This window comes from Dryobates pubescens, chromosome 4 (assembly GCF_014839835.1).
Source record: "Dryobates pubescens isolate bDryPub1 chromosome 4, bDryPub1.pri, whole genome shotgun sequence".
NCBI lineage: Eukaryota > Metazoa > Chordata > Aves > Piciformes > Picidae > Dryobates > Dryobates pubescens.
This window is the reverse complement of record NC_071615.1, coordinates 1753316-1767427: the sequence shown is the minus strand read 5'-3', so window position 1 is coordinate 1767427 and position 14112 is coordinate 1753316. Positions and strand designations below refer to the sequence as shown.

General features: G+C 52.8%; 1 protein-coding gene across 1 annotated transcript; it reads right to left on the bottom strand.

Annotated features, from left to right (window-relative positions):
* Window positions 1-686: 686 nt before the first annotated feature.
* Window positions 687-14095, bottom strand: TOP3A (DNA topoisomerase III alpha). The gene is made up of 20 exons (XM_009896669.2): window positions 14070-14095; window positions 13468-13721; window positions 12256-12315; window positions 11789-11862; window positions 10631-10706; window positions 9996-10104; window positions 9122-9265; window positions 8313-8483; window positions 8000-8100; window positions 7789-7863; window positions 7611-7693; window positions 6875-7082; window positions 6530-6715; window positions 6000-6129; window positions 5500-5613; window positions 5259-5424; window positions 4708-4851; window positions 3761-3883; window positions 2688-3403; window positions 687-1521 (listed from the first exon to the last, which is right to left on the bottom strand). Exons 2-20 carry the CDS (start codon window positions 13651-13653, stop codon window positions 1346-1348), a joined length of 3042 nt encoding a protein of 1013 aa, XP_009894971.2. The 5' UTR covers window positions 13654-13721; window positions 14070-14095; the 3' UTR covers window positions 687-1345.
* Between the last annotated feature and the right edge of the window lie 17 nt (window positions 14096-14112).

The following is a 14112-nucleotide window of genomic DNA, read 5'->3' as shown; positions in this document are numbered from 1 at the left end:
AGGGAAATGAAACTCGAGTTCTCCTGACCTCATTCCATGGATTTAGGCCCAGAAAGGAAGGCTGCAGCAGAGTTAAAGGCTCTCTCCTTTCTTGTGCAGACCTTAAAGTGAACCTGTGCTGCTGTAGTCTTCTCTGCTTCGAGCTAAACCAAGGGCTGCAGCCTCCTGGCTGCCCTCTGTCACCTCTGTGCTGACGTTGGGGAACTGCTCTGCATCCAGCAGGGTCCTGAGCACCACCAGAGGCCCTGGGGCAAAACCAATGCTGTCCTCTGGCACGAGAAGACAGGGAAACCCTGCTTGCTTTGATGTAGAGAGAAAGCCCCAGCAGTGAGGGAGGAGGCAGCCTGGCTTCCCAGGGAGCTCAGTGTAAACTAAGTGCTGGGAAAACAGACCCTCCCTTCAGCTCAGTCAGCTGTCTGTCTGTCCTTCCCTGGGCAGCAATGCTGCAGCAGGCCCAGCTGGTGAGATGAAACCTCTTTCCCATCCCCTCTGCAGCTCATTGCTAAAGAACTGGGGGGACTTTCTGCCAAGAAAGCTTCCAGTATTGTTCCAAGGAGTGGGAAGAGCAAGATTTGGGTGGGTGCTTCTAGAGTAACAGCCCAGCTGGGTTAAGGCAGAAGCAATAAGGAGGCAGAGTTAAGAAGTCACCATCTCAAATTTAAAAATTAAATAATCTTTTAATGTGAAACTTAATTAGCTTGACAAAAATAACTTCCCTTTGCTAGCAGCATCACAGAGGCTGAAGGTGTGAGGAAGAACTTGGCTAGGAATCCAGGAATTGTCTAAGGCTTTTTCCAAGCTCTGCAGCTGAGCTTGGCGAGCACCAGCTCTGGCTTCTCCACACCCAGCCCTCCTCTGCTGGCAGGGACAGCCAAGGTGAGGGGTGTGGAGCTGTGGCCAAAAAAGCCAAAAGGGGAATGTTGAACTCAAGCTTCCACACTGTGGAAAGATAGGGAGTGGGAAGGGCCAAGCAGCCCCAGCATCCTCACAGCTGTGATCCAACTCTTCCTCATGGGGCAAGGCTGTGTACCACCACCAGAAGCTGCCAGTGGAGTAGATCCAGTGCTGTCTTCTCTGCATTCTCCAAATGCCTCCTTGAAATGGTTAGGTTAACCCAATCTGCTGAGCAGAAGAGCAGCTGAGCACCAGGGCTGACAGCACCTTTCAAAGCTGGTTGAATCCTCATGGCCCAAGCATCTAATGCATGTGCCAGGATGCCTGCACCAGCCCTGCCAGCAAGCCCTCGACAGCCTTGCTTGCAGACTCCAGTTCCTTTCAGCAGTAGCTGTCCCTGTAGCAGCTCCCAACCCTGCCCCTTTCAGGCTCTTGAGAGGTTCCCCCAGGCTCAGTGGTTGTGAGGGCAGTTTTTCCTAGTGTGGCCAGGCTGGTGGCAGATGCCACAGGTCCGTGGTTTCTTGGCAGCACCTCCTGAGGAGAAGCTCTCTGGCCTCTTGGCTTTACTTCCCAACCCTCTTGAGTACCCACTGGTGCCAGAGTTCACAGAGACATCTCCAGAAGGCCCTAGAGAGAAACAAGTTGCATATAAATACCTTTGAAGGTGGGAAACAGAAGTTCAAAATGGCAGACTGAGGATTTTCTATCCCAGCCCCTCAGATTATTCCTGAGACTGTGCTGACTTCAGCTTTGTCTCAGTGTTGCCCATGTGTCTGCCTTGTTGCAGGCTCTGGCCTGCAGCTGAAGCAGAAATAAAACATGCCAGAGGAAAACTTGGGGTTTAAATTGTTTTAAAAACTTGATTCTACCCCTTGAGGCCCAAATGTCTGAGGAGGAGGAGGAGGAGGAGGTGGCAGCCAGTGGTGAAGACCACGTCTCCAACTCTGTACTTCATTGTCCCTCTGTGCCACTTTTCTTTTGTGTCCTGCTTTTGAGATTATTTATGGGTATTTGTTTTCAGCATCATTCCAGAGCAGCCACACTCAGTCTCTCAGCTCTGATCAAAGCTTCAGACAGACTTGGCCCTTCACTGCATCCCTAAGCTAGGGCAGAGGAGCAGCACAGTCCTCCTGGTGCGACAGAAGGGGGGTTAGATCTCCAAAAGCGGTGCCACTGCTTCACAAAGCTGAGCACCATCATCTGGGAGGATGGAGTCCCAGACAAGCTATTGGACAATGCTGGCCTTTATCCAAGGAGACATGGACAGCCACTCAAGCTTACTGCAGGCAGAAGCCAAGCATCCTGCTCGGGGCTCACATGTGTGCTATGAGGAGGTCTCCTGCCAGCACTCGGGAAGGTAAGCCAGGCTCGGCTGTCACAAGTGACATCTGTGGTGCTATAATGCTGCTGACAGATGTTCCAATGTCTGTTAAATCTATCAGTTGTACCAGAGAAAGTTTAGGTTGGACATGAGGAAGAATTTCTTCCCCAGAAAGGCTGTCAAGGCCTGGAACAGGCTGCTCAGGGCAGTGGTGGAGTCCCCATCCCTGGAAGGATTGAAAAGATTTGCAGAGGTGGTGCTGAGGGACATGGCCTAGTGGTGACCTGGCAGTGCTGGGTTAATGGTTAGACTCAGTGATCTCTTCCAATCCAAACAATTCCATGGGTCTGCAAGAGCTGTCACACCATGGTGGCATTATGCCTGTGTAAGAGTCAAGCCCAGCCTCCAACCCTCGTGTCTCACCCCCAGCCCAGCCTCCAACCCTCGTGTCTCACCCCCAGCCCAGCCTCACCTGGTGCCACATTTTCATCTGCCCACTGGAAGAAGCCACACTGCTGCTCTCGGGGCTTGGGGCAGGTGTGGAACTGCCTCCCCTTGTTGGGCCCCTCCTTCTGCACGGTGCGTGTGACTGCTGGCTGCTCACAGTTGCAGACTGTGCTGCCTCCCACATCCGAGCTGCTGCTTCCAAAGGGCTCTGGGCCTCTCCCTCCTCCCCAGCGCTGCAGTCCTGCTGGGCCCCTTCCTGCCAAGGGCTGGGGCTGCGCAGAGCCCCGCAGAGCTGCCCTGCTTCTGTCCTCTGCCTGCTGATCAGCCCAGAGGAAGAAGTTGCAGGTGCTGGCACTGCACTTGTAGAACTGCCTGCCCTGGTTGGGGCCTTCTTTGCGCACCGTCAGGAGCAGGGCTTCGCTCCCACAGTTGCACATCACTGCGTCGTTCCCGGCGGGAGCAGGCCTGGGTGGCCTCGTCGAGCTGGTGGGGAGCAGGCGTCCTGCTGCCTGGTTTGTGGTCCCCCTCACAGGCCTGTTTTCCCCACTAGCTCTGCTAAGGGAGCTGTTGGCCTGCGGGTGGTGAGCTGGCTGGCTGGCTGGTGCTGCCGGCAGGGACGGCCTGTGGGAGTACTTCAGGTCCAGGAGCTCCTTCAGCATCTCATCGCAGCCTCCGACGCAGCCAACTAGCTCCAGGGGCACCATGGGGGGAACGCTGCCTCTCTTGAATTTAAGCTTCAGCCTAAAGGCAAAGGAAGAGTCAAAGTCTCCCAGTCCATGGTTTTGTGGCAGTACAGCCTAGCAGCCTTTCCTGGAGAAAACAAATCTCCTGACTGTGTGTCAGCTGGCTCTTGCCCCCTGGTGAAGACCCCAGACGTGGGCCAGCACTGTAACTCCTCAGCAGCAGATCTTGGTATGGACTTGTAAATTCTGCTGTGCTTACTCTGGTTTTCCCAGCCCCTCTTCTTTCTGTCCTCCAGCACTGCTCCAGCCTTCCAGGACTGGAATGGAAGATGGTTGCTCAGCCTACTCCAGGAAGTCTGTGGCCCTGATGGCTACCACAGTGTCTGAGGCATTGTTTCCCCGGGGTCTGACCTACCTGTGAACTGGATGTGGTTTGCACACATCGCAGATGCTCTCATCCCTGGCCACGTCCAGCACGAAATCAGGAAACCAGACTGCAGACTTGCAAGCTGGATAGCCTGTGCAGCTGAGATAGAACCTGCCACAGGACAGAGCACCAGGTGAGGAAGAGGCTAACTCAAGACAGTCAGTGACTGTGCTGTTTTCTCAGCCACCAGAAATTGCCAAGACAACAAATTTTAAGGGTAAGTATGTACTTCGAGAGAGGTTCAGCTGAGCCACAGAATCCCAGCATGGTAAGGATTGGAAGTTACCTCTGGAGATCATCCAGTCCAACCCTCCTGCTAAAGGAAGGTCACCCACAGCAGGCTGCCCAGGATCACAATGTCCAGGGGAGTTTGGAATCGCTTGAGAAGCAGAAACCACAACCTCTCTGGACAGCACCAGGGTTCCAGCACCCTCACAGCACCCTCCTCCTGTTCAGATGGAATCTCCTGGCAGTTTGTGTCCACTGCCCCTTGTCCTGTTGCTGGGCACCACTGAGAAGAGTCTGGCACCACCCTCTTGTCCCCAGTGCTGAGCACTGAGGAGGTGCCCTCTCAGGCTGCTCTTCTCTAGGCTAAACAGCCCCAGGTCTCTCAGCCTTTCCTCCTCCAGTAGTTCCCTGTCTGTCTTGAACTGGGGAGCCATACCCAGTACTCCAGATGTGGCCTCTCTAGGGCAGAGTTGAGGGGGAGGAGAACTTGCCTTGACCTGCTGCTCACATTCTTAATGCCCCCCAAGGTACCATAGGCCTTCATGGCCAGAAGAGCAGGCCCACACAGCTTGTGTAGCTGGTGGAGTTTAGCTGCAGCCCAAGTTTTCCATGCTTGCTGCAGAGAGGAGGTAAACCAACAGCGCCTAGAAGAACACAGAACAGCACAGAAGGCTAACTGCTGCAACAGAGGAGAGGAGAGCACCCACCCGCCGCTCTTCTTGGTCTTGAGGACCATGTCGCTGTTGCACTGTGGGCACTTCCGAACAGCAGCAGGTGTTGCTGGGTAGACCTCCTCTTGCTCTACAATTTCTGCAGCTTCTCCAAAATACTGAGCCAGGGCCTGGTCCAGCCTATAGAGAAACAAACAGAGCATCCTGTGTGTCTCCTCTGCAGTGAATTGGCAGCTTCTGCTCTCCACGCAGCCCTTCTGAGCTTCTCCACGAACATGTTGACTCAGCACCACGCCTCTGGGCCAGGCTAGGTGTGGGTACCACATGAAAGAGGTCAGTGCGTGTTGCCACCCCCTTCAGCCAGCTCTGAATTTAGTGTTAAGGGTTTAAAGCAGGATGATCAGTTAATTGGCACCAATTGATGACAGTGTGCCAGGCTGTGAGTCATCCCTGCCCATGCAAATGCCCACACGCTGGGCAGAGCTCCAAGGAAACAGTGTGGTAGGATCCCACTCCAGGCTGGGCCCCAGAGAAGAAGCCAGCACATCTCAGAAGAGCAAAGCAAACAGAAGAAGGCAAAGACTCACTTGTTAGCTCTGGCCACAGCTTCGATGAAGACCTGCTTGTACTTCTGAACCTGCTGCTGCAGCACTACAGATTTGTCCTTCTTCCCCTCACAGATCAGCTTCAGATCAGCCTCCAGCTCAGCTCGAAGGTCAGGCTTGGACATCTCATAGCCCATGGAATCATAACCTGAGGGACACACTGCCCGGTCAGCAAAAGGAAAGAGAAGGTAAGGAACCTACCCCCGAGGGGCACTGCCCTTACCTTCCACCAGCCCCATGCCCAGGTGGCCGGGCAGGAAGCGCTGATCCGCCGTGAGGCCGACGTACATCCGCGTCTTGATGGTCTCGATGTGCTCGGCGTGAGTGGCGTCCGTCCCTGAAAGCACACAGGTCGTCTGGGGAGGCCAAAAGTGACTTACCCTGTGCAGAGTGCAAAGAGCTAAAGGGACAAGGAGACAACTTGGGAGCAGCACTGCCCTCATGTCCCACTGGTACTGAGGCAAACAGCGTGCCAGCAGGCACACCCTGGACTCTACACTGCTCATCTCCCTAGGGCCAGAGGCACTCTGCAGGCTCCTTAGGACCCTTGGACTTTGCCCACAGCAGGTCTAATCTCTTTGTCCTGTGATTTTTCCTCTGAAGTGACATTTAGGGAAGTCCCTGCTCTGAGGGAGGGACAGAACTAACTGGTGTTGACAAGCTGAGAAGAAGCTTCTGACCAAAGCTCTGCCGAGAGCAGAAGGCCATGCTGCCAGTACTGACCAATGCCATGTTTCTCCATGAGAGCAATGAGATCCGCTTCTGTGAGGAGCAAGGGAGGGCTGGTTTCCCCATCCACCATCTCCACTGTAGTGGGCTGAAAGCGAGCCCCTTTCTGATACACTGGGATAACCTGCAGGGAAGGAGAATCTCTTTGGAACTCCATTCACTGAAGACAAAATGCCAGGCTAACAGCAGGCCAGTGCAGCAAGGGCAGAGCTGCCTGTTCTGGAGGAGATGCCAGCCTCGGGGTCCTCAGGATTAGCCAGCAATGAGCCAGCAGAACAGCAGCTGCAGTCCAACCCCACAGCCCTTATGGTCTCTGCTGGGGTGTTAAGAGGGGAAGAATCTACCCCAAGCTGGCACAGTAAAGCTGCTCAGGTTTTCAGCAGAGGTGGCTCTGAGAGAACCAGCCCAGGGGGTCAGAAACTGTCAAAGGACGTTGTGTAGAGGGCTCTGAAGTTGGCAGTGGGGAATGATTTTAAACTCCAGGTACTTCAGCCACTCCCATCCAGGCTGTTCCAGGGTCTAACCTTGTCACTCCACTTCTCATAGGGATAGACCTCCAGGTAATTTCGGGCCAGGATCATTAGTCCTTGGGCGATGAATCGTTCGTTGGCAATGTCGACCTCCACAGTCGTCTCCTGCCCCTTGGCATCTTCAGAGCAGCAAGCCAGGAAGTGGCGCACGATGAACTCATACAACCTCTGCTCGTTGCCCTGAAACCAGAGGAAGAGGCTCAGTGTCCTCCTGTGTCTGGGAGATGTCACAAAGGGTAGGGAGCTCTCAGGTGAGGCTACTCTGCCCATGACCATCTTTACACTTAGATCTTTAATTATCGAGCCATACAAACCCCCCTCTGCCCCCGTGACACACACCTGCAGGTTAGCAGTGTACTTTATGGGGTGAATGGGAGGGTGAGCCTGATCTGACTTGGCTCCACTGCGAGGAGTTGGCCCACCCTGATCCAGAATCCTCTGTGCAAAGGCCCCCCAGTTCGGGTCCTGTGTCTGCTGTTGTACTAAGGCAGAGAGGTTCAGCTCCTTGGGGAAAATGTTGGTCTCAGTTCGAGGGTAGCTAATGAACCTGAAGAAGAAAGAGCACTGTAAGAGGTGCTCCAGGATGCTTCACATTTTGGGCTAAAAGCCATTTACTTCTGAAAGAATTAAGTTTACCAAGCACAGGTCTTAGAAACATAAAATAGTTTAGGTTAGAAGAGACCTTGAAGATCGTGGAGTCCAGCTATAAACCCAGCACTGGCAGGGAGCCACCGAACCATGTCCCTCAGCACCACATCTACACAGCTTTGAATCCCCTCCAGGGATGGGACTCCAGCACTGCCCTAGGCAGCCTGTTCCAGGGCTTGACAACTCTTTTGGGGAAGAAATTGTTCCTCATGCTGGACAGGAGGAACCTCCCTTGGCGCGACTTGAGGCTCTTTCCTCTTGTGCTATCACTTGTTACTTGACAGGAGACCAACCCCCAACCCTCCAACCTTCTTTCAGAGAGCTGCTGAGAATGAGGTCTCCCCCGAGCCTCCTTCTCTCCAGGCTGAACAACCCCAGCTCCCTCAGCCACTCCTCAGTAACTTGTGCTCCTGCCTTGCTCTCTTACCCCTGGGTATAAAGTTTTTCTGCTATTCTCATGGTTTCCTTGGCGTTTATTTTCAGTTTGCGGGAAGCCAGCTTCTCGAGTTCCTGTGTTGGGAGGGGCCAGAAAGAAGAAAGTGTTTGTGCATGATGCAGAGTGGTGAGTAGAGTCCAGAGCTGCTTTCAGCACAGTTCAAACATACCACAGTGTCCAGGGGCAGAGGTCTCCACTTGCTCTTTGGCTTGCTGGCAACCTCCACAACAGTTGCTACTGGATCCTAGGCAGAGAGGAAGCAAAATGCAAAACTCTCCTCTCAGAGTTCACACAAACTGGTGTTTAATGTCTTGGGCGAGAGGGGAGCAGGAAATGTTTGCCTGCTCCTGGATTACACAACTCTTCCCAAGCTCTCCTACCTCCATACACATCTGGTAAAGGACCAGGCAGGCTGTGTGATTGAAGAGTCGGTTCCTCTTCCAGTTGAAGACCACGCTGCCATCTTCCTGATCATGAGTCACTGTTGAAGAAGAGATCTCAGTGATGCAGGAGTGAGACATTGGGAAACACAGCAGAGACATTGGGAAACCTTTCGGTTCCGCTTAGTGCTCACGGCAGAGGAAGAGGAAACCACCTCCGCAGCAGCATTTGGCTGTTGCCCCGGTGTCTTTACTTTCTACACACATCAAGCCCCTTAAGACAGAGCCCAGGACTTGTTCTCCCTAAGCATACCTTTAATTTTATAGAAGGCTTCAGGAACGAAGGCCTGGATGGCTTTGAAGCGTTCGACCACAAAGCCCAGGGTTGGGAACTGGCAGCTGCCGTAGCTGATCAGCTGATCTGCTAAAATATCAGGGAAGATCTTCCGGAGCCTCAGCGTCTGGAATCTGGTGAAGGCTGCACCTGGCACAGTGAAATGGACACTGCATCTGAATACAACAGCACTGGAGGAGAATCACAACACTTCAGATGGTTCTTTCCAATACTCTTGATTATTAATTTCCACAGAATCAACCAGGTTGGAAAAGACCTGAGAGGTCATCGAGTCCAGCCTATCACCCAACACCATCCAACCAGCTAGCCCATGGCACTATTTTACTCCAAGAGTTGGTTACAGAAGCTTGTCAGTGCTGCAGGAGCTATCAACCTAACATCTACATCAAGCAGCACGTTTGAGAAAAGCACGAGATGGGATTTAGTTGGATGTGATCTAAAACAAAAACAGATGTATGACCATATAGAGGGCACTTCTGTCTTGTGTTTTGGGGTAATGATGGTTTCTGAATGCCCCTTGCTGGGCTTTAACAATGTGCATTCAGTGTGGTTAGAGGCGAAGCAAGAAGAGGCTCATGGATGGCTACCTCGTTCGTTCAGCAGCCTAAGGCAGTTCAAGTACTTCCAGACCATAAGCTATGCATTGAGAGCAAAACTGATCCCTGCCTACCTACCACGCTCTTCCTCACTCCCTGCCTCTCAGCAGAGGTGTGTGCAGCAGCTCAGGCCTGGCAGCCTGCCCTCAGCTGCTGTGCACGCTCACGCACCTATCCTGAGGTCCAGCTCCTGCCTGACGTCGACGGCGTCGCTGGTTCTTTGGTCAGGCTGGGTGAGGTTCTCGCAGGCTCTCCTGACCGCCTGCAGCGTGATCTCGGAGAAGCGGGCTCGGAACACCTGCAGGCTGGGCTTCACTAGCAGCCAGCAGCACAGAGGAAACCAAAGAGAGGCTCAAACACCAAAGAAAGGAGCAGCTAACAACACTGCTGTCTTCCCAAGGGGGTGCTGCCGACTTTGTCTAGAGCTGCCCAACAGCTGGATATATTCATGGCCTAACAGAGCCACAGCACAGGAGAGACAGGGACCTGTTGGAGCAGGGACACAGGAGGCTGCAGCAATGATGGGAGGGCTGGAAGCCCTCTCCTGTGAGGCCAGGCTGAGGGAGCTGGGGTTGTTCAGCTTGGAGAAGAGAAGGCTCCAGGGAGACCTTTTTATGGCCTCAGTACTTAAAGAGGCTGGTAAGGCGAGATGGGGAGAGACTTCTGAGCAGGGCCTGTTGTGACAGGACATAGGGTGATGGATTGAAACTGGATGAGGGAGATGCAGACTACAGAGCAGGAAGAAATTTTTTACAGAGGGTGGCTGGACACTGGCCCAGGTTGCCCAGAGAGGTGGCAGATACCCCATCCCTGGTCAGGTTGTTTGGGGCTCTGAGCAACCTGCTCTAGCTGCAGATGTCGCCGCTGACCTTTAAAGATCCCTTCCAACCCAAGCCGGTCTGTGACTCTATGATCTATCAGACCTACAGTCAAGATGTTTAAGCTGGACACAGTAAGACTGAGCCTATGCCTGCCATGAGATCTCCAAGCAGCAGGAGCTGTGGAGTCAGCACTGTGAGGGCACTCGGAGCGATGCTCCACGCACCAGCTCTGCACACGTGGATGATCTCAAAGCCGATGTTCTCTCCCTCTCGGTCACAGTCTGTCCAGATCACCAGAGCCTGACACTGCTGCACTTCTCGTTCAAGGGTTCTCTGAGGGGAGAAAGCACAGAGTGAGACACCACAGGCCACTGGGTTTGTCATTTAATTGGGGGATGACTCACGAACTGAACGTGAAACGCAAGGAGTATCCATAGAGATAGATTGTTGCAATAGCAGTTTGCTGCCTATGAGATTAGGCAGCTTTCCACAGGACTGAGTCATTTATTTACCCCAAACTCTGTTAGAAAGCATGGCCTGGATGGGATTGCACCAGTCTGAAAATGTTGTTTTGTGTACAACTTAAGACACAACTTCCAGTTCCACCAAGTTGCCAAAAAAGAATCTCTGCTCTTAGCAACAAAGTTGTTCCTTTGCTGCACTAACGCTACACAAGCAGGAAACTTTTCATGTCCTAAGTGACCAGCACCTACAGGCCTTGGAAATGCAGGAGGAATTTGATCAAGCCCAGAACTTAGCAGTTCAGGACACAGGTATGGTCCTCCTTCTGTCTAAGACAGTATTTGTGGAGCTAACCTCTGAACTCAGAGCTTCAGGGAGGTTCTTATAAACAACTTACCTTGATGTCCACATAGTTTTCAGGGCAATACTTCTCAATTTCAGCATCAAAAAGAGCCAGAGGGTTGCAGCTGTGCCTGGTGAACCAAGGACAAACAGCTTAAGAAAGACTAAAAGGTATTGTGAGAGACTAAATGCTGCTGTACTGCTGTGCTCTTCAACTCCTTGAAGTAGGAATAAATTCTATTATGGGCCAAAGTCCAAAATCATTTGGACTTGTGCAAGTAATTTACACTTAAAAGCAACAGAACCAAAAAGCAACCAGAGAAAAGAGCAAATCTGGAAGGCAGCCCTAAAATAAGCAACTTCTCTTGTTTCAAGCCCAGAGAACAAAGGGGAGGGAAGCTGGAGAAAGCACCTCACTCCCCAGGACAAAGAACACAACAACATCCATCCAGTGTTGGAATCAGTTTAATTCTTTGGGTCTGCCTTACTGTATTTTAACCACTGCCATGACTTTGGGGTACTTAAGCACTCTGAAGACCAAGCTGAAACAATATTTTAGCTATTTTATACAAAATCTGATACTCACCACCCTGCCCTGGTGAGGCCTCATCTGGAATATTGTGTCCAGTTCTGGGCCCCTCAGTTCAAGGACAGGATGGTACTAGAGAGAATCCAGGGCAGAGCCACAGAGATGATTAAAGGAGTGGAACATCTTCCTTATGAGGAGAGACTGAGGCAGCTGAGGGCTATTTAGCTTGGAGAGGAGGAGCCTGAGGGTGACCTCATTCATGTTTACAAAGATGTAAAGAGTGAGTGCCAAGAGGATGGAGCCAATGACAGGATGAGTGGCAGTGGTGGAAGCTGAGGCATAGGAAGTTCCATGGAAACATAAGGAGGAGTTTTTCCCCTTTGAGGGCAACAGAGCCCTGGAGCAGGCTGCCTGGGGCAGGTTGTGGAGTCTCCCTCTGGAGATCTTCAAGACCTGTCTGGATGCATTCCTCTGTGATCTGCTCCAGGTGATCCTGCTCTGGCAGTAGGGTTGGACTGGATGAGCTTTTGAGGTCCCTTCCAGCCCCTAACATTCTGTGATTCTGTGCTCTTCAGGGGGTGTCAGTCTCTCCCTGCACCCCAGTCTGACCTTGGCATCCCCTGCTCAGCAGCTGACAGCAGAACACAACACCCCAGTGCCCGCGAGGGGGGACCAAATACTGACCATTTGCGGAAGGGCATCTTAAAATCATGAGCCAGCAAGTGTCCTGACACAGATGTCATCACCATTGTAACGTTCTGCAAGAGACACAGCAAGGTAATTAGCACCCTGTAAACCACCCACAGCCCCAAGATCTTGATGCAGCTCTCACTTTACACAACCAGCGACACCTCCCTGCTGCTGGGAGATCCTAACAGCAGCAGAGGTCTTCTCTCTACTGACAGCTAAAGAGGAAGCTTCCAATTCTGAATAGCATCTTTTTGACTGATGCAAACCCAGAAAGTTGTCTTACAAGCAAGAAAACAGGTCAGTGGTTGAGCCAGGAAAAGAACATCTGACTTCTCCTCATCTTTGGACAAAGTGTCCCTGTCACTGGATGTGTGTTTGGTAACTCCTGGCAAATGATTTGGAATAATTAAACCTTTTTTTGCACTTCTCTAATACAAAAGCAGAATGAAAGAGAACTCTACCTGGCCAAACATCTGGTAGTCATACTCATAGATCTTGTTGAACTTGGAAAACCCTTCTCGCTGGAAGGAAAAGGAAAGTCCATGAGTGAATGGCTCCCAACAGAGAACAAATGTTTGGCTTCACTTTACAGACACCAGTAGAGCAGGGCAGAGGGGAGCATGGGGTGAAAACCAGGTACTGTACTCATGGAAACTGCAGCAGGGTGATGGGGATTGACTGTGGTGTTCAATGGAGACATTGAAATGTTGCTGTTCAAGGTAAGAGGGCTTTAAGCCTGGTGCTCTCCAATCTAAGAGTGTTTTAAACCAGGCCTAAAGGGGCTGCCAGGGTTATCTCCCCCCAGTGATGACAAACGGTGGGAAATAGATTTGTTGAGTGGGGTGGGTCAGTTCTGTTCCTGACAAGTTGTCCTGCTCCACATGACAATCAGTGTGCCAGCTCTGGGTCCCTAAGACCACCCTCCACCTAACTTGAGATGTGTGGAAGTTCCTAGACTGGGTATTGGATGGCATTTTCCTTGACTGTCAGTGCTCAGGCTCTTAGTAACACCCTTCACTCCAATGGACTTCTGCTCTAGAGGCATCTTCTATCTCCTTAGCTTGAACATACAAAGTGGTGATGCAGTCACAAACCAAAGCAGCAGAGAGGAGATATTTGAACCCCCTTCTCCAAATCACAAACCATCTTTGCTTTATTATGTGAACACTGACAAACTCCTGAACTTGTTGACTCTGCAGGAGAGGTGCTTTTTGACAGGTAATGTGCAGCAAGAGATGGTTTCAGTCCCTGAAGCCTTTTGCATATGCTGTGAAGCAAGGAACGACAGAGGCAGCACTCACTGTGGAGCTCAGTACCCAGGGAAGACAGCTCAGGCAGAGTGGGTGCAGCTGGCAGGCTGCATTCCAACAGCCTCAAGGAAAAGGCATCCAGCTCCCAAATATGTTTGAGCAAGTAGTGTTTGTTCACAAAACAAGGCTGTTCTTGTCCCCTCATGTGATCAGAAATGGTCAGAGGCAAAAACAGGGCAAGATTTGCACATGTCAATATGAACTGCCCATGCCATGCTCTGCTGAATGTGCAGAGGCTGCCACACCAGACACAGGCTCCACTCAAGGGCAGAACTGTGCTGTACGCTGACCCTGGTGAGGTGGCCTGCTGCATACACCTGTACCACTAAGAGGCAGTGGTAAGGAGGTGCGGTATATCCCTACCCGTCGCATCCTGCTGTTGGAGAGCAGCTCTGCAATCCCTCGGGCAGCATCATTCTTCTCAGCTACGCACAGGACCTTCCGGATCCTCTGCCACGCCACGTCCTCTGCAGCCCGGGAGAAGAAGCGCCAGGGCTGCGGCAGCATCCTGAGCCCACAGCTGGCCACGAGCCTCGCTTGAAAGCTCATCACAAGAGCCGGCGACAGCTCCCGAGGGGCCAAGGCATGCTGCTGTGTCCTCGCCCTGGGTCCGGGTCCTGCCAAGGATGGAGAGCGTGGCCGAATGTCCCCTGCACGGCCACCTTTTAACGGGAAGCCCCGGGAGAACCGAGGGCATCCTCTTCCCGGCCGCTCTGCCACCCCCTCATTGCTGCATGCAGATAACGAAGCTTTCTACCCCCCACCAGGCACAGCTACCCACCGGGTCCTGCCCGCTCCCCTGCCCCCTTTGCCCTGCCAAGGCCTTCCCTCAGGCGCCGGAGCTGCCCGCGCACCCCTCGGGCCCTCCCTCACCCGGGGCAGCTCCTTTCCCCGCCCGGCCAGGCTCTCCTCACGAAGGACAGCCCCTCCCCGCCCCGATCTCCCCCCGGCCGGGCTCTCCTCACCTGGGGCAGCCCCCTCTCCTTCCCGGTTTGTCCTCACGGCACG

Excerpts from the sequence above, each read along its gene's own strand:
- TOP3A (XM_009896669.2), bottom strand. The coding sequence starts at position 13,653 with ATGAGCTTTCAAGCGAGGCTCGTGGCCAGCTGTGGGCTCAGGATGCTG. Across the intron at positions 11,863-12,255 it reads ACTACCAGATGTTTGGCCAG|AACGTTACAATGGTGATGAC; the intron begins GTAGAGTTCTCT and ends TGTCTCTTGCAG. Across the intron at positions 5,425-5,499 it reads GGGCATGGGGCTGGTGGAAG|GTTATGATTCCATGGGCTAT; the intron begins GTAAGGGCAGTG and ends TGTGTCCCTCAG.